At 39.8% G+C, this 24,468-nt stretch overlaps 3 protein-coding genes across 11 annotated transcripts; 2 read left to right on the forward strand and 1 right to left on the reverse strand.

Annotated features, from left to right (window-relative positions):
• Positions 1–879: 879 nt before the first annotated feature.
• On the forward strand, positions 880–10,428 carry LOC130710235 (uncharacterized). Of its 9 annotated transcripts, none has more exons than XM_057559430.1 (21): positions 1,157–1,295; positions 1,544–1,629; positions 1,739–1,803; positions 2,433–2,537; positions 2,744–2,800; positions 2,914–2,984; positions 3,358–3,457; positions 4,186–4,256; positions 4,364–4,464; positions 4,543–4,643; positions 4,731–4,784; positions 4,881–4,936; positions 5,069–5,107; positions 5,199–5,343; positions 6,298–6,479; positions 6,555–6,622; positions 6,844–6,916; positions 6,987–7,048; positions 7,193–8,120; positions 8,819–9,109; positions 10,040–10,428. In XM_057559430.1, the coding sequence occupies exons 3-21, from the start codon at positions 1,744–1,746 to the stop codon at positions 10,314–10,316; spliced, it is 2,841 nt and encodes a 946-aa protein (XP_057415413.1). In that variant the 5' UTR covers positions 1,157–1,295; positions 1,544–1,629; positions 1,739–1,743; the 3' UTR covers positions 10,317–10,428. The 9 variants fall into 9 exon arrangements, with proteins under 9 accessions (XP_057415416.1, XP_057415415.1, XP_057415411.1 ...); XM_057559431.1 differs by having other exon boundaries at positions 1,171–1,185; XM_057559433.1 differs by lacking the exons at positions 1,157–1,295; positions 1,544–1,629 and adding an exon at positions 880–898.
• A 4,302-nt stretch (positions 10,429–14,730) lies between these two features.
• On the reverse strand, positions 14,731–15,648 carry LOC130710548 (uncharacterized). The gene has a single exon (XM_057559856.1). It carries the CDS (start codon positions 15,646–15,648, stop codon positions 14,731–14,733), a length of 918 nt encoding a protein of 305 aa, XP_057415839.1.
• Positions 15,649–20,361: 4,713 nt separating this feature from the next.
• On the forward strand, positions 20,362–22,569 carry LOC130710549 (uncharacterized). The gene is made up of 3 exons (XM_057559857.1): positions 20,362–21,130; positions 21,465–21,889; positions 21,979–22,569. Exons 1-3 carry the CDS (start codon positions 20,362–20,364, stop codon positions 22,567–22,569), a joined length of 1,785 nt encoding a protein of 594 aa, XP_057415840.1.
• Positions 22,570–24,468: the final 1,899 nt, after the last annotated feature.

Here is a 24,468-nt window from a genome sequence, read left to right on the forward strand (position 1 = left end):
ATTATTTGAAAAAGGCTTGAAACGTGAGAAAGCATAAAAGATTGGAGCTCTGATAGCTTGAAGCTCGCCCCAACGAGCTTAAAATAGAATGTGATGGAATTCTTGGCTCAAATGCCCGCTTGTGTGAGCCTAAAACATAATGGAAGTGAAACCTTAGCTTGAATGCTTGTCCAAGCATATTCCAGAAAGAAAAGAGAACATGGATGTTTTCGGTGTAGTTCTCTTGAGCAAAGGCTCGCTTAAGCGATAAGAAGGTGGTGCAAGATGCTTACGAATGAAGGAAAAAGATGATTCTTTTTTAAAGAGTGCATTGTTGGTGGTGGTGTGTCATATTACAATAATAACCTTTATTATTCGCATGTGCATTGTGACATCTTTTTAAGTGACTCATATTAGACATTACTTACGTATAGATAAATATTGATCTGCATAAATAACAGGTGGAGTCCTCTTCAATTAGTGGTGGCTGCTTAGGCCTGAAGAACATTGACGGAGGTTAGTAAAGCTCAATTAGAGCCCCATTACGTTTCTCTCATGAATTTTATCTTTATTCATACAATTCATAGAAAAAAAACAATTAGTGTGGTTCGGTTAGTTTTGGGACTAAGTTACAACTCACAAGAGAGAAAAAACGCAAGGAAAGTTATGAACAAAAAGGAATAAGATATAAGCGATGAGATTAAGGGTTGCGTTTTGCCTCATTCATCTGGAGCATTAATTAATTAATATAAAAAAAAGTCCCGCTTCTCTCTCTCTCCTAAGCAGGAGTACTACTTTTCTTTTTCTTTTTTCTGGAAACAAACAGCCACCACAGTTATCGTGTAACAAAGAACCATTTAAAAACAAAACAAAACGATGGAAGCTTAGGACCTCTTCACGAAAACCACCAATTTGAGAAGTAAGCTTCATTGATGAGGTTAAATATTTCATCAAATTCACAATCCGAGTCATGTTTTGTAGATATATTAGAAAAAGGGATCTTTCTCATTCATAAACTTTGTCCCATTAAATATATTCTGCCGTCCAAATTTGACTTAATTTGTGGTATTAGACTAGTATTAGTTACCAATTACCATCAATATTGGATCCAATACCGGTCATCTCGTCTTCATATATTATTCACATATAATAAAGTTCAGCAATAATAAAAATACTTGCCTCTGGTTGAGTTGTACTATTGATCAGGTATGTGTTGACTTATTCCTCTTTCCATCCATCCAGTACCATCATGTTTCACTTCTGCCTGTTCCTCCATCATCACTAGACGTGATCTAAGCTTTTTATATTTCTCTGAGGTTATCTCTCGTAATTAAGTCTTCACATTATATTTTATATTGCAATGCCTCTCTCTGCTTTCCTTGATTTTCCTCACCAATCCCCCACACGCACATATTTTTTTAAGGATGTGATGTTAGATATGTTTGATTTCAAAACTTGTGTGTTTTCAATGGCTTTTGCTAGATGATTAATGGGTTTTGGCAGTTAACTTACTTTGTTACTTTGCCTTGATGATTTCGCTGCATCATCTATGCAACGATAGCAGAATTCATACAGGGAAGCACGGCGGCATCTAAATGGGACTGGCAGGGGCAGCCCCCCAAGAAATATAATTTTTTTTGTCGACTATATGTATTTTTATAGATATTTTTAATTCTTAGTCCGCCTCTAAAGATTTTGTAGATTTTTTCATATTTTATTTCGGTCCCCCAACGATAAAATCCTGGATACGCCCCTGCAGGGAAGATGGTGGAAAATGGTTTTGTTGAAGACAACAACAGGACTGGCGAGCCTTCTGGGATCAAGGTAAACTTTATGCTTCATATATCTTTGAGTTGGCATTGAATTCATAGCAATAGCAATCAGTTGTCTATTTAATTCTTATGATTTAAGTTCCCGTATTGCAATCATCGGCTGCTGTCAGTGCCACATCCATTTGGAAAGTTTTGACTCTCTTGCATGAAATTGTATGGCTATCTTGTATAGCTTTTGTTCTTTGCCTACTCTCTTTTGTTTGACTTTTTTGATTAATTGAGATGGAGATTCTTTGGAGGATTTCGAGTTATCCTAGAACTTCAAGCATTTAAATAAGTGGATTATATCCTGTCTGGAAAATATATACTTTCTCTGAAGTGAGAATGCAGTCCAAAAACCTACAAGGAATATGTTAGCATGGTCAAAGCCATGTTTGTTTTTGTCAGTTTTGATCTGGTTTAGTTAGTATTTTTCATATAAAGTCAGAACTGATCAATGTGAGACTTCTGAAATATTTACTAACAATTCATGTGAGATATAGTTCATTTTATTATAGTATCAGGATTTGGGAGAACACACAAAATTTCTCAAATTTAATTATTTTAAGCCCTTAATATAGATTCTTCACCGGCCATCTTTTTTATGCCTCATTCAAACATCTGTTTTTATGCCCGATTAAGGTTGACCCGGGCAAACCTGACGCACTTACCTGGCAGCGGAAACTAAATAATGAAGGAAAGGCTCCACTAGAATTCACCTTATCTTTAAAAGATATAATTCATCTGGTAAGCCTGCTCATGAGATCATGACTTCTTCCCCTTTTTTATTATTTACTTGCTATAAGAAAAATCCTTAATAGTGCATGTAATGAACTTATCCTTAATTCTGCTTTAGGACGAGATCCTTCAATGTTACCTACCCCATTGAAATGCCTTGATGCTTCACTATATTATCCTTGTTAGCAATCCTATATTTTTCTTTGATTTGCTAGGCTCCAATCGGTTACCGGCTATGGCGCCATGTTCGGGAAGAAGCTGCCAAAGGAAGGGTAATCTTCTTTTATCATAAATTTCTATCGTATTTTGATATATGCTTATTAATTTTCACCTGATTTCTCCTACCATTTATTGGTTTTGATTGTTATTTCTATCCTTCTTGCAGGCGGGAATGATTGATCCCTTTGCTAAGCATCATGTAACATCTGGTCATGGTGTCCCTTTAGGTGGTATTGGGTAGGTCTTCAATCTTTCTGTCAGTTAGAATCAACATTGTAATATTTGAGCCTTTTACTGGTACCTTGAACAAATTATGTAATGAATTTAAGTTAGACGTATTTTGTATGAAAAATTATGTGCATATCCTTCCTGGTAAGTGCATTATCTTGAACTTAATAGATTAATAACAGTAAAGATTAAAATCGTATTCAAGTGAAAAATGTTGATAGGGAAAACATATTTTAATTTCTAATTATATCCATATTAAAATAATTTACAGTCACATTAATATCCCATCCAATGTTTGCTTAATTTGAGTATCCCAGAACAGTATTTGATTATTTGTGTCTACAACATGCATTGCTTTTGTTATTGTCAAACTGATCTCCAGTGCAGGGAGCATTGGAAGAAGTTTTAGAGGTGAATTTCAGCGTTTGCAACTATTCCCTAGAATATGTGAAGAGAAACCAGTCTTAGCAAATCAGTTTTCTGTAAGTTGCATTCATTTTATCTGATCAGAAACATTCCTTGTTGCTATCTCTTTTAAGTTTAAAGCTCAAAATTCAAACTGCTGATACTGGATTTTACATGTCACTATAACTCGATGATGCTTATTTAATAAGGAAAGACAAAAATGTTATAGGCTATTTACAACATAAAGTTAGACTCAAGTTTCATGATTAGCCTTTCTTGAAGTTCCAGTATCTATTACAATTTTACTTCAGGTCCATTGTAGTTTGTTAAATGAAAAAAGACATTCAGAATCTGATAGGAACCCAATTATTAGGAATAGGCCCAATACTACTAGAGTCTATGAAAGTAAGAGGAAGAGGTGCAATGCACCAAATCTTTTCCCTTGAGAGGAGTAACCGCTTGCTGAGGTGGCATGAGCTGTGCAGGTAGAGAGAGAGAGAGAGATTGGGGATTATATAAGCATGTATTGTGTGAGAGAGAAGGTAGGCTTGATTTGGGATTAGGCTTGGGAGAGTAGAGGCACTCTCGAATTGCCTCAGTTTCTTATCTTTAATTTTCTACTGTTATTTGTAATTCCCTAAAACACTGCTTCTGGGTATTTTCCAGAGGATTCAGTGTTCATCTATCCTATTTTCACTCTTAGTCATTGTGCTATTTTCTGGTTCCTAACAGAATCAGATATATTTTCTTTATTTCATACTACTTAATATAACCTTTTTTAACATGAAAAAGACTACTCTCTCAGGTTTTCATTTCTCGTCCAAGTGGTGAAAAATATTCAAGTGTGCTATGTCCAGGAAAGCCAGATATATCAAAGTAAACCTTTTATAGGTGGCCTTGTAATTTTACAGTTACTAGTTTATCATTTCCAATTCCAGATTCAAATTATTTGAATTTAACTTAAAATATTATGCATGAATTAGAGAAACTCCAGTGTCAGGGATTGAATCATGGGACTGGAATATGAAAGGAAACAGTTCCATGTATCATGCATTATACCCAAGAGCTTGGACTGTATATGAGGGTAAGTTATGCTAGTTGGCGTACTTTCAAGTCCATTATTCTATCTCTTACATTGATCATTTCTTGTGTTCAAATGCAGAACCTGACCCAGCATTGAGAATAGTTTGTCGTCAGATTTCACCTGTTATACCCCATAATTACAAGGAGAGTAGCTTTCCTGTATCAGTTTTCACTTACATGGTAAACAAGGATCGATTCAATATAATTTTAGGTTAGATTTTTATAGATATAAAGTTGATATTAAGAAGTCAGTTTTATTTTATGCAGCTGAATAATTTTGGTAAGACAACAGCAGATGTCACTTTGCTTTTCACATGGGCTGTGAGTGATACTTCTTTGTTGGCTGTTACCATTATTTTGAATACTTCATCTTTTTATTTGAGGTATTGAATGCAAACAATTTCTGTGTGCATTCAGAATTCTGTTGGAGGACTTTCTGAATTTACTGGTCATCACTTTAATTCAAAGATAAAGTAAGAAAATTGACAGTTGGTTTACCTTCTTTGTGATGACACGTTGATTTGATTGAACTTTCCCCCTCTCCCTTCCCCACAGCTTGCCTATAATTTATTCTAACATTCAAGATACATGTTATCTCCTGGTAGGGTGAATGATGGGGTGCATGGTGTGCTTCTACATCATAAGTAAGTCTAACTTGTTAATATCTTTTTGAACAAAGAATGAAAAGAAAAATAACTCTGGAATTTATAAATTAATTCATATATGCATGTACAGGACTGCTAATGATCGATCTCCAGTCACATTTGCAATTGCTGCAGAAGAGACTGAATATGTTCATATCTCAGAATGCCCTGTCTTTGTTATATCTGGTGCTTACAAGGGTATCTCGGCTAAGGACATGTGGCATGAAGTGAAACAGGTTATGCCCCCTGCTTTCAGATTTTATACATTATTTCATTTAAATATCTTTATTTAATGTCTTGAGTTATTCATCCCTTCACGCTGTCTTCTCACAGATAAGCTAAGTCTAAGCATTTTGTAAATTATTACACATGTACTTTGAGTTTCCATTATTTCCTTTTCCTTTTCATTTTGGTGTCTGAGTTTCATGTTATCAATCATGACAACTATTAATACTTGAGTCTCTTGAACATCACTTTTTCAGGAAAGAATCACACCTCTTGAACCTATTTTTGATTTCCCATGCCTCTTGTTAATCTTAGGGATGATTTGGTCATTGCAAATCTGGATTTTCATTGTTGCAACTTATATAGAAATCATACTTTCTAATCATAAGATAAAGTAAAACTCGTTTTTGCATTATGAGTGATCTTAGGTCAAGCATCCATGTAGGCTGAAATATCACCATTTTCTAGCAGATTTTGTTATAGAAACTCAACATCTTAATTGGCTCCTCAAGGATGGACCGGCTACAGATCTATCTGAAGTTTAAAATTGTCATGAATGTAACTTCTAAGTTATGGTTTAATCTTCAGCAGTGAATGTGTTGAGATAGGAATGGCTGAGCTGATTAAATGAAGATAATGCTGATGCAGATACAAATTCTCTTTTCAGCGTAGCTTGTTCTTTTCCTGTATTTGGATTGAGACTAGGATTTATACATGTGTGTGTGTGTGTGTGTGAGTGTGTGTCTTCTTTGTTCCCATAAGGAACATTGTAATGATGAAACTCAAGAAAAAAAATTCTGGTTGGTGACATAATGACGCTCATTATCTTCCCTTGATGAAAGTAAAGTTGCCATTGTATATTTATTTTAAATTGATGCAAGTTAGAGAGTATTAAACTTCCTGCCATCCATAAGCTTGCTATTCCATATTTCACTAAACTGAACTGTGGTACACTCTCTTTTCAGCATGGTTCATTTGACCATCTGAATTTTACTGAAACACCTGTGCCTTCAGAACCAGGATCAGCCATTGGAGCAGCTATTGCAGCAACTGTGACTATCCCTTCTGATTCTCAGCGTACTGTGACGTTTTCATTGTCATGGGACTGCCCTGAAGTCAAGTTCCCTGGAGGGCGGATTTATTACAGGTTCGTGGTAGAAAATCTGTATAAGAAGATTTCCTATTTCAAAACTACACATAACTAATGAAACTTGTTTAGCAGGCGGTACACTAAATTCTATGGTACTAATGGAGATGCTGCTGCACATATTGCACATGATGCTATTACTGGTAATATTCTTTTAAATTAACTTTTGCATCTGTAAGGTGGGTATTGCATCTAAATTTGATAGCAAGCATAGGAGCCAGACTATGGATATAGTTTTTGTTTTGTCAATTTTAGCCAAGGTTCCCCACCTTATTGATAAAATCATGCACAGGCATACCTTATTTGTGATTGTTAATACCACTAATAAATTACTTATTCAAACTTGTATGAATTGGTGATGTAGAACATTGTAAGTGGGAGTCCCAGATTGAAGATTGGCAAAGACCAATCCTTGAAGACAAGAGACTTCCTGAATGGTAACTGTCAGTTTTTAATTCACAGTGTGCTCTTAGAGCCAAAACCTGAGGCTTTTAGAGTACCGTGCAGGTACCCCACTACTCTTTTCAATGAACTATACTATCTGAATTCCGGGGGATCAATTTGGACAGGTATTTTTAGCTCTTAAATTTTGGGATCCTATTTATCAAAGAATTTTCCTAAAGTTTATTTTCCTTTAAAAATCCTCCAAACCTCGCATACATGATAGTATGTGACTCTTGTCAATTTGTCATACTTGTTTTTCCCCTTTGCAGACGGTTCACCTCCAGTGCCTAGTTTAGTTAACATAGGAGAAAGTAAATTTTCCCTGGATGGGTTCATATCTGATTTAGAGAACAAAAGTAATATATCACATCAAAATGATACTGCTATGAACATTCTTGAAAGATTTAGCTCAGCCGTCGGGAAAATACACACTCCACAGGCATCAAAGTCTGCATATGGAGTTAGTTTGCTCCAAGAAGGGGAGGAAAACATTGGTCAGTTTCTTTATCTTGAAGGCATTGAGTATCAAATGTGGAATACCTACGATGTCCACTTTTACTCCTCTTTTTCACTAGTCATGCTGTTCCCAAAGCTTGAACTCAGTATCCAAAGAGACTTTGCTGCAGCAGTACTGATGCATGATCCTGGAAAGATGAAACTTCTAGAAGATGGTCAATGGGTACCGAGAAAGGTTCTCGGTGCTGTTCCTCATGATATTGGAATCAATGACCCGTGGTTTGAAGTAAATGGCTATAATCTTTATAATACAGATAGATGGAAAGACTTGAATCCAAAATTTGTTCTCCAGATTTACAGGGATGTGGTTGCCACTGGTGACAAGAAGTTTGCACAAGCTGTTTGGCCCTCAGTTTATATTGCAATTGCTTATATGGACCAATTTGACAAGGATGGTGATGGAATGATTGAGAATGAAGGCTTCCCTGATCAAACTTATGACACATGGTCTGTGTCCGGTGTGAGTGCGTATAGTGGTGGATTGTGGGTAGCAGCGCTTCAGGCAGCATCAGCCCTGGCACATGAAGTTGGTGACAAGGGTTCTGAAGAATATTTTTGGCTGAAGTTTCAAAAAGCGAAGGCTGCATATGAGAAATTATGGAATGGTTCTTACTTCAATTATGATAGCAGTGGTGGAAGTTCGAGTTCTTCCATTCAAGCCGATCAATTAGCTGGACAATGGTATGTTTTTTTGTCTTTTGAAAACTATTTTGTATCTGTATTCCTTATTTACTTCGGTAGCTCTATGGAATGGCTGACACTGTCCTACTATTATTGTGCACTGATCCATTAATACATGAGTTAGAGTACACTGCTGAATTTTATGTATGCATTTTCACTGTGTGACATGGTTTTCAATATAATTTTATCGCTCTAGATAGCTTTGATGGCCAAGAAAATGAATGTGGTCCGTTTGTTTAATGCATGAGGACTCATTCAGGTGAAACAAGTTATTAACTGTTATGTGCATATATGTTGTGATTACTTGTTAAATCCTTTAATGCGCCCCAGTTAGAAGAGCTTATTAGATGTTGGACAGTACATAATTAAAGGGAGAGGAAGACCAAAAAACTCAGTGAAACCATCAAAAGTATTTAGACCTAAATGGGCTCTCTGCAAAATTTGCTTTAGAAATAGCACACAGGCAGCATTTGATCCATGTATTCAATCCATCGTGATAAAGCTTTGGCTGTTGTATATAAACATGGATTCTGAAGTTAAAGCCTTATCAGAAGAAACTGCAAGCATCTAAACACAATGCTGTAGAGTTTATTCTAAATACAATTTGAATTTTGATCTATGGTCAATTTTGGCCGATGTACCCTTACTCATGGTAATATTTAAAATAGAATTGAAACTTCCTATTTCTTGTTTTGCAGGTATGCTAGAGCATGTGGTCTTTTTCCAATTGTTGAAGAAAAGAAAGCTAGAAGTGCACTTCAAATGGTTTATAATTACAATGTTATGAAAGTAAAGGATGGGAGGCGTGGAGCTGTAAATGGGATGTTACCTGATGGAAAAGTTGACAAGTCAACAATGCAATCACGAGAAATATGGTCAGGAGTCACATATGCCTTAGCTGCAACGATGATCCAAGAAAACATGATTGATATGGCATTTCAAACTGCTGGTGGAATATATGAAGCTGCATGGTCCGACGATGGACTCGGGTATAGTATATTGTCCTCTTGATGGTACTTGTGGACTGAATTTGATAACAAGTTGCTTTAACTACTGAAACAGAATCTTTAAGAGTGAATTTGTCTGACAAGATAAAAGTTATCATTTTATTTTTTTTCTTTTCCCAACAAGTTTCTTGCATGTGTTACTAATTTTTAGCTTGTCCTGTTACCTGCCTTGAACTCCTAACCTATGTTTGATGGAAAAAATATTACAGATTCAATTTCTTTCCTTTAATTACTTCAATACTGATTGAATATTGATTCTTACATTCTTCCATGGAAGATCCGTATCTAAAGAACAATCTCATTACTACAATTTTAGCTGCAAGCTAATCTAGTAGAAATTAGCCTGTTCGGTTATAACATGAAACTGATTTTCTGGTTTTGAAGTTGTAAAAAACAGAAAGTGTGAAAGCTTGTTAAGCAACAAGACCTTTTGCAGCTGCTTTTCTGTCTTTCCTTACCATAACTCTTTAGATGATTTTTTTTTTCATAAGAAAAATGATATATATACACTTGAAAAATATTGAAAAGTACAAAACCCCAACAAGTCGCAAATATATACTGTATATTGGACCAAAAAAGTCCCGAAAAAGCCCATGAAACACCTACTCTTTAGGTGATTTTTATCTGGGCAATTTCATTATTTCTAATTTATCTTTAAGTTCTCTTTGAAAAATATCAAATTCACTAATACTAATAATGGTATATTTGCAACTTGTGCCCAAATTCTTGTTTGACATATAGTTGTACTTGTAAGAACCATGAAAGATAGGCCATTATGATTATTAGACATAACTTAGTAATGCCTTTTAGGTCATGGTTGCTTTGTGACAAATTATCACTTGAATGAAGTCTGGTCATATTTTCATTTACTCTTTACAATAACTAATTAAGTTTCTTTTATTTGATCAACAGCTATTCTTTTCAAACTCCTGAAGCATGGAACACTGATGATGAATACAGATCTTTATGTTACATGCGCCCTTTAGCCATATGGGCAATGCAGTGGGCATTATCAAGAGCAAAGCACACTCAGAATGAGAGTAAATCTGATATAAAGGAAGATGATAATTTGTCTAAATATCATGCTGGTTTTCTGAAAGTTGCTCACCTTTTAAAGGTGAAGGAAGAGAAAGCATCTAGAAGTCTATTTCAGGTTATATATGATTTTACTTGCAAGAGGATGATATGACTAGAATGTCTGTTTGTTTGATGAACTTACCATCTTTCAGTAAGAAATTGTTTCAGTTTCAGTAAATTATATAACTAAGGTTTTATTGTAATAAAATCATTACATGGAAAAATTCCTGCGTCTTTCAATAATCATGTGAGGGGAGAGTATCTAGTGAGGGAGAAGGGGAAGACAGAGGACATGATGTCACTCTGTTTTCAATCAATTGAGTTGTTTCCGTTCTAATTTTTTCTGAAGCTGTTCTTTGGCTCGAAAATTTTCGTTTTTTTTTTTGAAACTGGATGAATATATTAAAAATCAAGAAACCAGAGGCCAGTACATCAGCTTGAATCAAGGATTCTACTTCCGGCGGAACCTCTTCAATCCAAACATAGTTGGGAAATTTTGAAGAGTTCTTGGCCAAGTAATCAGCCACAGAGTTGCCGGATCTACGCACAAACGATAATTGAAAAAACCTAAAGGATGAGACTAAGTCTCTACAATCATTTAAAACTGAAAACAAATAAGAAGAACCATGTCTAGCCTTATTCCAAGTCTCAAAAATTTGCAAATTATCTGTCTCACAACACACCTGTTGAAACCCAAGATCCTTAGCAAGGGATAGGGACCAACGAAATGCCAAAGCTTCCGCAACTAGAGGAGAAATGGCCTCAACTGGATGAGCCATAGCTGCTGCCATGACTTGGGCATTCTCATCCCGTGCTATAAAACCAAGTCCAGCTCCCACAGTAAGCATCCAAGTGGCGTCGAAGTTGATCTTGATGACATCTCCTCTCGGACGTGTCCAAACTGCCCTCGCAACGTTCCTGTTATGCGCTGGAGTAGTCACCACCGGCTGGTGCGTTGCCAGCTCCCCCAAGCTGTGAAACCGCAACATAAGAGCCGCAAAATTGATCGGTTTCTGTTGGTGAATCACGCCATTCCTCAGCTCCCAAACCGCATAAGAAGGTGAAACATTGGCCACTTAGCTGGTCATCATGATGGTCCAAAATCTGTTGGATAAAGTCAGCAGGATCCTCACCATCTCGGAAGCGAACGCCCATGGGAGAAGCCAGCCACCACCGTGACACTACCGGGCAACCAAACAGAATGTGTGTCACCGTTTCTGGGCTAGAACTGCACAGGGGACACTCTTCTTCAACCTGTACTCCACACTTTCGTAGTGCACACCTCACAGGAAGCATTTTCTTGGACGCGCGCCAAGCTAACTCCTTGCAGCGAGGCAACGCATCCGCTGCCCATAAGGATCTCCAAAATGAGTGGTGGGCCTGCTGATTAGTGGAAGTCGACGGCTCTCCAAGCAACTTCCTCTCCCTCAAAAAAGCATATGCGGTTTTAGTAGTATATGCCCCATCAAAGGTAAAAGACCAGAACAAAACATCAGTTGAAGGGCCAATTGGTAGCGGAATTTGAAGCATTTCACGCGCTGTCGGAGGCCAGAATACCATCTCAATTAAATCCTTGTTCCATACCTGCAAATTCTGCACAAAAAGATCAGCAACATTAACCAGGTTACTATCCCTTGCCAAATCCTCTCTAAAAATCGTTGGAACCCCACTTGGAAGCCATTTATCCTTCCAAAGGTTAATACTATTGCCATCACCAACTCGCCATCGAGCTCCTTCCTCAAACATCCACCTTGTGCGAAACATGCTTGTCCAAACATAGCTTGGACGCCCATGTTTTTTGGCAGCACCAATGGTAGAGTGAGGGAAATATACTGACTTAAAAACCTTGGCCAACAATGAATCGGGGTTCTTAAGAATCCTCCACCATGTTTTCCCTACAAGAGCCATATTAAACGCTTTGAAGTCCCGAAATCCAATTCCTCGGTCAGTCTTTGACCTGCAGAGAGCATCCCACTTAAGCTAGTGAATATTCCTGCGCGATGCATCACCACCCCAATAAAACTTGTTGATCATTCTCTCGATATCTGCACATAAACCATCAGGTAAGATAAAACAAGACATAATATATGCGGGAATTGCTTGCGCAACCGCCTTAATCAACACCTCTCTTCCCGCGCGGGAGAGAGAGCGTTCTTTCCACCCCTTAAGCTTCTTCCAGACTCTTTCTTTGACAAATTGAAATATTTGGGTTTTGGACTTACCAATAATGGTAGGGATCCCCAAATATTTATCGTAGCAGTCCACAACCTTAACATTCAATAGCGTTTTTAGCTCATTAAAACGGGTACTAGGCACATTGCGGCTACAAGACAGCATGGATTTGTCAAAGTTAATGACCTGACCAGAAACTTGCTCGTAGGAAGCAAGTACCGTCAAAACGGTATGTGCTTCTTCTGGCGTGGCCCTGGCAAAAACTATACTATCATCTGCAAAAAGAAGGTAAGAAATAACAGGTGTTGTTACCGGACGGGCAATTTTAATGCCATGCAAAGAGGAAGCTTCTATCTCCTTCTGGATTAGAGCAGAGAAAACCTCGCCACAGAGGATAAATAAGTATGGTGATAAAGGATCACCCTGTCTCAACCCCCTACCTGGGTCAAAGGAGACTTGTGGGTTGCCATTCAACATCATCTGAAATTGAACAGTAGTTACACAATTCATAATAAGGGATGTCTAGGCCACAGGGAAACCCATCTTCTCAAGAACACTCTGCAAAAATGGCCATTCGACCCTATCGTAAGCTTTCGACATATCAAGCTTAAGCGCCATCATCCCATTACGACCAGACATCTTCTTCTTCATGAAGTGAAAACACTCATAGGCCACTAAAGCATTGTCAGTGATTAAGCGGCCTGGCACAAAAGCACTTTGAGGACCAATAATAATGTCAGGTAAAATCAACTTAAGCCTATTCGCAATAGTTTTTGTAACAAACTTAAAAAGCACATTACACAGACTTATAGGCCTAAAATGAGTAGCATGGACTGCTTTTTTAATTTTTGGAATCAAAACAAGAAGATTTTTGTTTATAGAACCTGGGGAGGTGTTGCCATGCAGGATCTCTAGGCAAAGGTGGATCACATCGTCGCCAATTATGTGCCAAAACTTCTGAAATAATAAAGCAGGAAGCCCATCAATGCCCGGGGCCTTTGAGGGGTGCATATGAAACACCGCTTCCTCAACTTCCTCCCTAGAGAAAGGAGAGTTTAAACTGGCCAAGTGGCCCTCATGTACATGACCTGCAACCAGGGATGTGGCGGCCTCAATGTTTGATGGCATGGATGTATTGAAAAGTGTAGTGAAATACTCTGTTAGTAACCTTGCTATGTTTCTGTCATCCACCCACTTACGACCATTGTCATCTGTAAGCTCCTCTATCCGGTTCCTCTTCTTCCTCTGACTTGCTTTCTGATGAAAAAATTTTGTGTTCCGGTCTCCATGTTTAAGCCAAGACGCTCTAGACCGTTGGCACCAAAGAATCTCCTCTTGTTTTAACAGCGCTTCCATCTCGGCCTCTGCAAGTCTAATATCAGCTAACACTTCCTCAGTTTGGGTACTCCGTTGAAGGTTTTGTAGCTTCACCTTCATATCAGAAACCTTCTTCGGGATGGCCCCATATTTTTCACGACCCCAACCATGGAGAGCCTCACCTAGTTTGGCAATTTTGCCTCCAACATCCATACGCGAGCCAGACCATACCTCAGCCACTATCTCAGCACATTCTTTTCTATCTTCTAGCCATACCTCTTCGAACCTGAAGAGGTGCTTCCGATTCTTTATGACCTCCCTTCTATTGACACTGCATGCCAGCGGAATAGGATTGTGGTCAGACTGGACTCTTGTGACATGAACAACATTAATAATTGGCCATACAGCCCTCCAAGCATCATTAATAAGAGCATAATCTAATCTCTCCTCAATTGTGGACGGAACACTCCTCTTGTTAGTCCACGTGAATCGATAACCTGAATAACCTGCATCATAAAGACCACAGTTTGATAAAGTTTGGTCTACCAACTGCAAATGAACTATGTTAACTGGGTCTCCCCCCAATTTATCGGACGGGCTCAAAACATCATTGAAATCTCCAATGCAGACCCAAGGAACCAGATCAGGAGGTTTGAGCCTCTGAATTAACTCCCAGGTACAATGTTTATTGTGAACTTTTGGAAAGCCATAGACTGCAAGAATTTGCATCTAAGTGTGAGACTGTTGGTGCCCTGCCATGCAAAGAATATGGTTTAATGACCCATGGGTTATTTGAACCTCAATCTCATCACTCCACAGCAAGCAAAGACCTCCTGCTCGTGATTTTCCACCACCTGCACAACTAATAGGAAACAAGTTAGGGAGGCCTAATGAGCGCCTCATAGATAACATCTCGGACTCTGATTTACGTGTCTCGGAAAGGAAGACAACGTCGGGAGCTTCTGATAAAATAAGCCGCTTCACGGCTTGAACTGCCCCTAGGTTCCCAAGCCCTCGGCAGTTCCATGCTAAGATCCTCATTGAGGTGGGCGGTGCTGCCCAGCAGCATCCGCCGATCCCAATCCTATCTCTGAGTTTTGCTTCTTCAAAGGAGGAGTAGCCCCCGTGCCTGTACGGTCTGGAGCTGAAGAAGAAGCTCTTAACCTCTTGCGCTGCATGTGTATGTCATTAACAGGAAAGGATGAGTCTGATTCCTCATGACCATCATCACCATGCTGTTTTTTCTTAGAGTTTGTCTCTGACTGGCTCTCCTTTTTCTTGTAAGTACGCTTGTCGTTAGACTTATTATCAAACAGCTCGGCATCATTACCTGCATAATCAAATTCTAGGTCCTCAATATCAGCATCATACCCGCCAAAGCCTTCAGCCATATCATCTCTGCCTCTTGTGTTATTATACGCAGGTTTAGAGCCTTCTGCATATCTCCCTCCATGGCCACGGTTTCGATTTCTGCCCCTTGAAGAGTCCTCGAAATCACCGGGTTTGTCATCAGCGCGAAGACCAGAATAAGGGGCCACTGCCTCTTCGGCCAAAGGTTCTTTGTCGTAGTCCTTAGCCACATGATCCATGAATCCACACAAGTAACAGTGGTTATGTAGCCGTTCATACTGGAAGAAGACTTCCATCTGCCCACCATCTTCAGATGCCAACGCTTGGCCTCTCATAAGAGGGATTGTAATATCAACCCAAACCTCCATCCTGAAATAAGCTCCCAGTCGCATGTTATTCCTTCTGTCCCAGGTTATGTAACCTGCAAAAGCACTCGCCAAAGCTTTGGCTACAGCTTCTGACCAGCAGTTATAAGGTAGCTCGAATACATGCACCCAGAACGGTAAACGCATAAGAGGAACCCTTGTGGGATGCACGTTAATGTCCAAGACTTCCAGCACAACTGAGAATCTGTTGAAACACCACGGCCCTGAGAGCAGGACCATATCACGATCATCTTTTGAAGAGAAGCGGAAGGTATAGAGGTTCTCCTTGATTTTTGGAGGGTTAGGGTTATGGCCAAGTGGCGGCACATTGGGAAAGAAAGCTGTTTGACGGCGGCGGTTTGACCATTGTGCCTTCTTTTGTCCTTTCACGGCGCCGTGAGTCCACGCCCCTTATTTCCTTTCAACTCTTTTTGTCTTTCTTAGACCCTCTTTTAGCAAGTTTTCCATCTGAATCATATACTTGCGCCCTCAGCATGGATAAGGGTAAGAAAATCGCCCTGTCAGGGAAAGAGGCTAAAGTCATCAACCTCGGCGCTCTGACAGTTCCTCCCCGGGTAGGAAAAGATGTATGGCTGGTGGGAAAGCTCTTATGCAGGGAACCGTTCCTGGATCACACCTTCCGGAGCGTGTTTCATAACCTGTGGAAAACTAGAAACGGCGTGGAAATTCGCCAGATCGAGGCTCGAAAAATTTCGTTGCCTAATCTTATTATGTTTTTAATTTTTTATTGAGTTTTGATTTCCATTTTTATCCCAATCATAACATCTAATATTATTTTAAATGAACATGATTGGTTGTGATACCAATTCGTTGCATTCATGAGTGAATGATTTTGATTCATACATCATTGCTGAATTTTTTCCTTCAATTTTAGCTCTATTTCTAATTTTTAGTGAAAATGAAAATAGAAAATAAGCAAACTATTTTCATTTTGTGCTTCTCTTCCTCTCCTTTCGCCATGCATTTTGAAAAAGTCCTACTAACTTTTGGTTTAATTACATTTTATGTCCATCCACTATAATTGATGCGCGATTTTATGCTCCATTATCTTTTTACCAACTTTAGTTCCCCAATTTTCAAATTGTTACAATTATCTTCTCAAGATTCGACTTAAAACCCTAAAATTTGAATTTTCGAAGTGAAGTTTTCTAATTATTTTACTACACCAACTAAAATTATAAAAAAAATTATCTCAAATTTCGGTGCTTTAAAACCTAATCTCATATCATAAAGAACCCTTTAAATTTTATCATTTCACTAAATTGTTTAGGTTTAGACTCTTAAATATATATTTCAACACTAAGTCACCACAAGTTCCAAAATGTTTGAATAGAAAAGGAATATATAAAGATAAATATGTGACATTAAGTTTGGCAAAAGATTTTTTTTTTATTATTTGGCCACCAGTCTCCACGGGGAAATGAGCCTCACATGACTAATCTGGCTCAAGATACAGTAGTGATGTCCCTGACCACAAAAATATTATTTTTTTTACCTCAGAGGGGATCGAACCCGTGCCAGAAGCCTACGCGAAATCCCTTAAGGAAATGCACATTCACCACTTGTGCCACTACTTGTGGTTCAAAAGAACCTAATTTGCCCATTTTCTAAACGTATGTGAATTTAATTAGCTTAAAAAACTATGATGACTGAAATCGCACAAAGCTTAAAATAAAGGTATCAAAAGTGGGTTGGATGTTGTTAACTCGGCGGTGCCAACCTATGGGCTCTCCTAGGGTTTTCGACGATTGGCGGCGCATGTCTTTCTGTGCCTACATGTGATAGTGGTCAAAGGTGTTTGTGCAGCGTGAGTGGGGTAGTCTTTGCCTTGTTTACGTGTTTCCCATACTTTCAACCTCGTTACTAATTTTGTTTCCTTTTGACAACCTTTGCAATCTTACAATCGGTGTCGTTGGTTTGATGGATCGCGGAAAGAAAATCTTCCTTGACGGACCAGAAGCACAAGTCCTCAACGTCGGGGTTCTGTGTGTGGATCCTAAGTTGGGCAAAGATGTTTGGTTGGTAGGCAAATTGCTATGCAGAAGCACTTTCAGTGCAAGAATCTTTAAGAATGTGTTCCAGGACCTATGGAAGTCAAGGAATGGTGTTGAAGTCAGGGAGGTTGAAGCCAATCTGTTCACCTTTCGTTTTGCTTCAAAGGCTGACAGGGATGCAGTTCTTACTTCTGGCCCATGGTCCTTTAACAGGTTCACGGTGGCCCTAGAGATTTTGGATATTAATGTCCACCCTACCCAGGTGCCAATCACTCGGGTGCCTTTCTGGGTTCAAGTTCACAATCTGCCCTATAGTCTCTGGTCTGATACAGTGGCAAGGGTGTTTGGAAATTCTTTTGCTGGCCTCATCACAATAGACAGAAGGGGGAATAGGAAGCTCGGGTCCTTTTTCCGGCTCAAAGTCTGGGTTGATGCTACGCTCCCGCTGCGACGGGGACAGGTATTAGCTGCGGAGGGAGGCCAGAATGTTCATGTCTTTTTCCTGTATGAGAAGCTGCATAGTTATTGTGTGAATTGTGGACTCCTGGATCATGTCGAGAAACACTGTGATCAGGCGAGGAAGGGGGAAGGAGAGGATTCCCCGTATGCATGACTGAAGGTTGATGTTCATGATAATGATCAAGATGCATATGGTCCTAGTGGCTGTGGGGAGAAGGAAAGCAATAGCCAGCGTTCTGATCCACGAGCGGATGCCAATTCCGATGCTTATGGAGACTCAAATTATTATGAGGAGGATTTTGAGGAGGTGTCCAAAGATGCTAACGAAGAGGTGGATAGGGATTTGGATGGTCCAAAGGGACCGGTTTCATCCAAAGTTGGAGGTGATGGTGCACAGGAAACTTCTAAGGCACCATTGTCCCATGAGGTTGCGTTTCATGCCAAGAATCAAAGCAAGATAAGGCCCAAAGGTCCAAGAAAAGATGATGCAGCAGGTAAGAAGAGTATGGGTCCAGTGAAGGATAATAGGCTTCCTATGAAGCGGTCTGGGGTGTCTTCTTCAGCTCCGGACTTGAGGAATACTGGTGTCTCACCCCCTTTGAAGAAACTAAACTCTGATGATGGATTGGGATCGGCGGCGGCTGTGGTACAGCCCCGCCCACCTCAATGAGGTTGTTAGCTTGGAACTGCCGCGGGCTTGGAAACCCAGGGGCAGTTCGAGCCTTGAAGAGGCTCATTTATTCAGAAGTTCCCGATGTGGTATTTCTTTCAGAGACCCGTAAATCGTCCCAGGAAATGCTCTCTATGAGGCATTCCCTTAGACTTTCTAATTTGTTTCTAGTGAGTTGTGCAGGTTCAGGTCGCTCTCGTGCGGGAGGTCTGTGCCTTTTGTGGAATGATGATGTGGTGGTTAAGATTGTGCATGCTTCTCTTAATCATGTTTTATGCAGGGTGGAGCATCCCATGGTGGCAACTAAGATGCAAATCCTAGCAGTTTATAGCTTTCCTGAAGAGCGGAGGAAGGAGCGAACTTGGGAACTTATTCGCAGGTTCAAACCACCTGATTCTGTCCTGTGGATCTGCCTTGGTGATTTTAATGATGTCTTGAGCCCTATGGACAAGCTTGGTGGTGATCCGGTGAAGGTAGAGCATTTATAGTTGGTTTCTCAGACTTTGGTTGATTGTGGTTTGCAGGATGTGGGGTACATGGGTTACCGTTTTACTTGGTCAAACAAGAGGAAGTCTCCACATACAATTCAGGAGAGACTTGACTATGCTTTGGTGAATGATAGTTGGCGGGGTTTTTGGCCGGTGATGAGGGTGAACCACCTTACTCGGTTCAAATCTGACCATAATCCTATTTTGGTTAGATGTTGTACTCATCATCGTCGTACTATGAGGTGGACACATATGTTTCGGTTTGACGAGGTCTGGCTTCAGAATGGGGATGAATGTGGAGAGGTTGTGGCTGAGACCTGGTCGGCTTCTGCTGATGGCTTACAACAGAAGTTGGCCGAGGTGGGGGTAGCTTTAGGGAGTTGGGGAATGGAGAAATTTGGTAACATTCCGAAGAAGGTAGAGGAGACAAGGGTTATATTGCAGGATTTGCAAAGGAGGGACCACACATCCCAGGTGGGGGACCAAATTCAGAGGGCAGAAGCTGAATTGGATTCTCTACTTGAGCAAGAGGAGATTATGTGGAGCCAACGATCTAGGGCAAAATGGCTTAAGCACAGAGATCGTAATACGAGGGTCTTCCATCAAAAGTCCTCACAACGCCGTAGGCGTAATCTGATTGAGGAGATCAAGGATGATGATGGCAGAACGTGGGTAGATGATGCTGATATTGGTAGGGTCCTAACAGGTTACTTTAAGGACTTGTTCTCTACTTCAGGGCCGACAGAGATTGAGGAAGCCACATCTTTGGTGGCGGGCAGATTAACTCAAGGCCATTTGGCCATCTTAAATGCTCCTTTCACCAGAGAGGAGGTAGAGGATGCTTTGTTTGTGATGCATCCGACAAAAGCCCCTGGTTTAGATGGCCTTCCGGCTCTATTTTTTTCAGAAATGTTGGCCTATCATTGGCGACGATGTGGCACATTTTTGCCTTCAGGTCTTGCATGGAGAGCTCTCACCAGGTATTATCAATCAAACTCTTCTGGTTTTGATTCCAAAGATTAAAAGACCTTTGCATGCGAACCAGTTTCGGCTAATAAGTTTGTGCAATGTGTTGTTTAAAATTATTACTAAAACTATGGCAAACAAACTTAAATGTATATTGCCTGATATTATTTGTGGCACGTAAAGTGCATTTGTCCCAGATCGGTTAATTACGGACAATGCACTGGTTGCCTTTGAGTGTTTTCACTTCATGCAAAAAAAGATTACTGGTCGAAAGAGTGTGATGGCTTTAAAACTTGATATGTCAAAAGCCTATGATAGGGTCAAATGACCATTTATGCAAAGTGTTTTGATCCAAATGGGGTTCCCATCAGCTTGGGTTTCTTTTATCATGGAGTGTGTCACCACTTTGAGATTCCAGGTTATGCTGAATGGGAACCCTCAGGTTCCTTTTGATCCAGGGAGGGGCCTCAGGCAAGGAGACCCGCTATCTCCATATCTGTTCATTTTATGTGGTGAGGTTTTTTCTGCTCTTATTCAGAAAGAAATTGCCTTTGGTATGCTGACTAGTATTAAGATAGCTCGTTCTGCACCTATTATTTCTCACCTCCTTTTTGCAGATGACAGCATTGTCTTTGCTCGGGCGAACCATCAGGAGGCGGAGTGTATAAGGTCCATCCTTGCTGTCTATGAGCGAGTTTCTGGCCAGGTCATTAATTTTGACAAATCTATGCTCTCATGTAGCCACAATGTGCCTAGTACCTGTTTTAATGAGCTGAAAGAGCTTTTGGGCGTGAACGCCGTTGAGAGTTATGATAAATATCTGGGCTTGCCGACACTTATTGGTAAGTCAAAGAACCAGGTATTTAATTTTGTCAAGGAAAGGGTTTGGAAGAAACTCAAAGGGTGGAAGGAATGCTCTCTGTCTCGTGCAGGGAGGGAGGTCCTGATTAAAGCAGTGGCGCAAGCTATCCCCTCATATGTTATGTCTTGTTTTATTTTGTCTGATGGGTTATGTGCAGATATTGAGCGGATGATTAGCCGGTTCTTCTGGAGTGGTGACGCTTCAAAAAGAGGAATTCATTGGCTTAAGTGGAAAGCTCTTTGCCGGCATAAGAGGGAAGGAGGTATGGGTTTTCGTGATTTCAAGGCTTCTAATATGGCTTTGGTAGGGAAAAATTGGTGGCGGATTTTAAAGAATCCTAACTCTCTTTTGTCCACAGTTTTAAAGGATATCTATTTCCCCCGGTGCTCCTTTGTTAGAAGCTAAAAAGCATAATCGTCCTAGTTATACTTGGACGAGCATCTACCGGTCCCGGTGGATGTTTGAGGAAGGAGCCCGGTGGAGGGTGGGTGATGGGGCAAATATTAATATATGGCGTCACTCTTGGTTACCAAGTGGTGTGCCGCTTACTTATAGGGAGGATATTGTTCATGAGACTAATCTTTTGCATGTTTCAGATTTGATATCTCAGGGACCGCAAAGATGGAAGAAGGATCTCATTGAACTTGTGTTTTGGCCTCCAACAACAAAGGAGATTTTACAAACTCTTCTTCCTTTGGTGCCTAGGCAAGATGTTCTCATGTGGCCAGAAACAATTGATGGAGCGTACACTGCAAAGTCTGGCTACGAGTTTGTTAAACAGCAGAGACTTCGAAGCTCGCCTTCTTCGTCCACAGGTCAGCCTCCACCCACGCGTTTTTGGAAAGCTCTTTGGACAGCAGCTGCTTTACCCAGGTGCAAGGAGATTGCATGGAGGGTGGCGGTGAACATTGTTCCCGTCAATGGTGTCCTTCGGCGGCGGGGAATCGAGGTTGATGATACCTGCGTTTTTTGCAAGACAGCGGTTGAAACAAGCAGCCATGCTTTGTTCTCTTGTCCTGTCGTATCTCGGTGGTGGCTTGCAAGCCTATTGGGGGGGCACTCACGTTTCTGTACGCTGTTTGGGAGTGCAGAAATCGGGCTCTTTTCCAGGGACAGCAACCGAGTGTGGAGAAAGTGCTGGCACGTTTAAAAGCGCTGGAATCAATTCCAAGCGGTCCAACTGTGAGCAGGACGGTGGAGTACAACACGAGATGGTCTCATTCTCAAGCAAATGTCATTAAGTTAAATTTTGATGCCTCTTTTGTGGATAAAGTTGCAGGTTTTGGCTTGATAGCTAGGAATAATGAGGGATTAATTATGGCTGCTGCCTGTGCCTATCCGGTGGGCACTTCAACAGCACTCCTAGCAGAAGCATTGGCTTTTAGATGGGCGATCACGTTGGCTTTGGATCTCCATTTTTTGGAGGTGTATTTTGAGACCGATTGCTTGCAGTTATATGAAGCTTGGAATAAAGGAAGACAAGGTTCTTCTTATTTGATGTCTATTCTTAGTGATTGTAGGAACTTGATTTCAGGTTTTAATGTTTGTCGTTTTTCGTTTGTTCGTCGTTCTGGGAACTCTGTGGCTGATCGTTTAGCTAAGGACTCTTCTAAATACCCAAACTACGTTTGGATAGAGGAGGTTCCCCCGGAAGTTGAGGTTTTGGTTCAATCTGATGTAATTGCCAATTTGGCCACTTGATTATCTTAATAGAATATGTTTCAAAAAAAAAGGTATCAAAAGTGTAATTAAGTATTATATTTTGGTGGTGACTAGCATGAAAGTGTGATTAGGTTGTTTACCGTGAAAGATCAAATATTTAGTGCTAATTCACCGTGAAAGAGAGGATAATTATTTTATGGCTTAATTGCACATTTGCTCCCTAATCTTTTACCATTGTGCGAAGTTCCTCCCTCATGTTTAAAACGAGCGAATTTCCTCCTTCATGTATGAATTTGTGAAAATTAACTCCTTCTGTTAAGTTGCCGTCCAAAATTAAACAGAATTGCTTATGTGGCACTGCTATTTACACCACCTTAACCTTTCTTTTGCACCACTTTACTACTTATACCACCTAGACACATAAGTAAATAAAAGAGAAAATAAATAAAACATTTCAATTCAACAACCAAATTAAAATTAAAACACAACGAAATATAATTTTAAAAAAATTCTAAATCAGTTTACAAACCAATCTAAGCCTCCATCGTAAAATAAAAAATTCAATTTCTAATCACAATCACTTCTTCTCAATCTAAGCCTCCTAATCTTATCACAATCACTTCTTCTCCTAATATTATCACAAAACACCAGAATCCCCAACTTCTTCCTTTTTCTAGTTCCCATCTCTCAACCCTAACCTCCTCCTCATTCTCCCAGCCACCGCAACCCCTAACCCCCCAAACCAACCCCACCACTCCCACGACTACATCACCACCACTCCCCTCTCAACCCACTATCTTCTCCTTCTTCTCCTTAGATCTGAACTATCGGAGAAATGTTATTTTGCTGGAAACGAAGGTGAACAACAGAAGGATGGTTGCGAGGGAAGAAGCATAACCCAGCCATCTAAAGAGGAACAAGCACCAGCAAATAATAGCACCAAACTTATGACTAATTCCACGCTGAGCATACCAGATAGAGATTGGGGATGAAGATTTTGATTTTGATTGTTTTTGTTATTGTCATTTCAATGGAGATGGAGATAGAAAGAGATTGGGTTTTTTTCTGGTAAAAAGAGATATTAATGATTAATGGTTTAATTTTTTATTATAGGAATAATGATTTAATTAAAATTAACGTTAAATAAATTAGAATTTTTTATTGATTGAATTTTTATTTATTCATGTACATACATGGAGTCTTAGTGGCATCCCAATGGAAAAAATGTCAGAGGCACGTCATTTAATGGTGTCCACATCAGCAATTTTCGTTAACCTTTAAATGGCGCACTAACGGAAGGAGCTAATTTTCACAAATTCATACATGAAGGAGTAAATTCGCTCGTTTTAAACATAAGAGAGGCAAATTGCACAATGATGAAAGATGAGGGAGCAAATGTGCAATTAAGCCTTATTTTATTTTATTGCCGGTTACTTAGAGAACATGTTATTTCTTAAAAGGTTATATAAGTCAATATAAGATAATCAGAAGAAAATATTGCTAAATCAGAAGTTAAGATTTAAGTTGGGGATTATCTGCCTTCTTCTCCTTTCCTTAGCCGTCACACCTCCTTGATTGCAATGAACTTTCTACCCTTTTTGCTTCTAATTGGTGAATTTATTTTGTTTTCCAGATCTGGGTTCTGATAAATTTCTGGTTATTTTATTTCGAATGCTGCACAAATTCAAATTTGTGTCTAGAAGCACTCCCTCGCTAACGATGGGGTGATAGGGGAGAAAGGAAACGAGTTTAGGTGATCTGTTGAGAAAGTATTTCCAAGGATGTGCGTAGGTGGAACAATGCAGGGGTTATATTTATATATATATTTCTTTGCTCCTGTGTAATACTTGGATGTGGAGGTCTAAAGTAGATGTTATATCCTGGGTATTTGAAGCACAGCTTATTAGGGATTCAAGCATTTGCAATAGCAAATTACAT

Source organism: Lotus japonicus, chromosome 4, assembly GCF_012489685.1.
Source record: "Lotus japonicus ecotype B-129 chromosome 4, LjGifu_v1.2".
NCBI classification, from domain to species: domain Eukaryota; kingdom Viridiplantae; phylum Streptophyta; class Magnoliopsida; order Fabales; family Fabaceae; genus Lotus; species Lotus japonicus.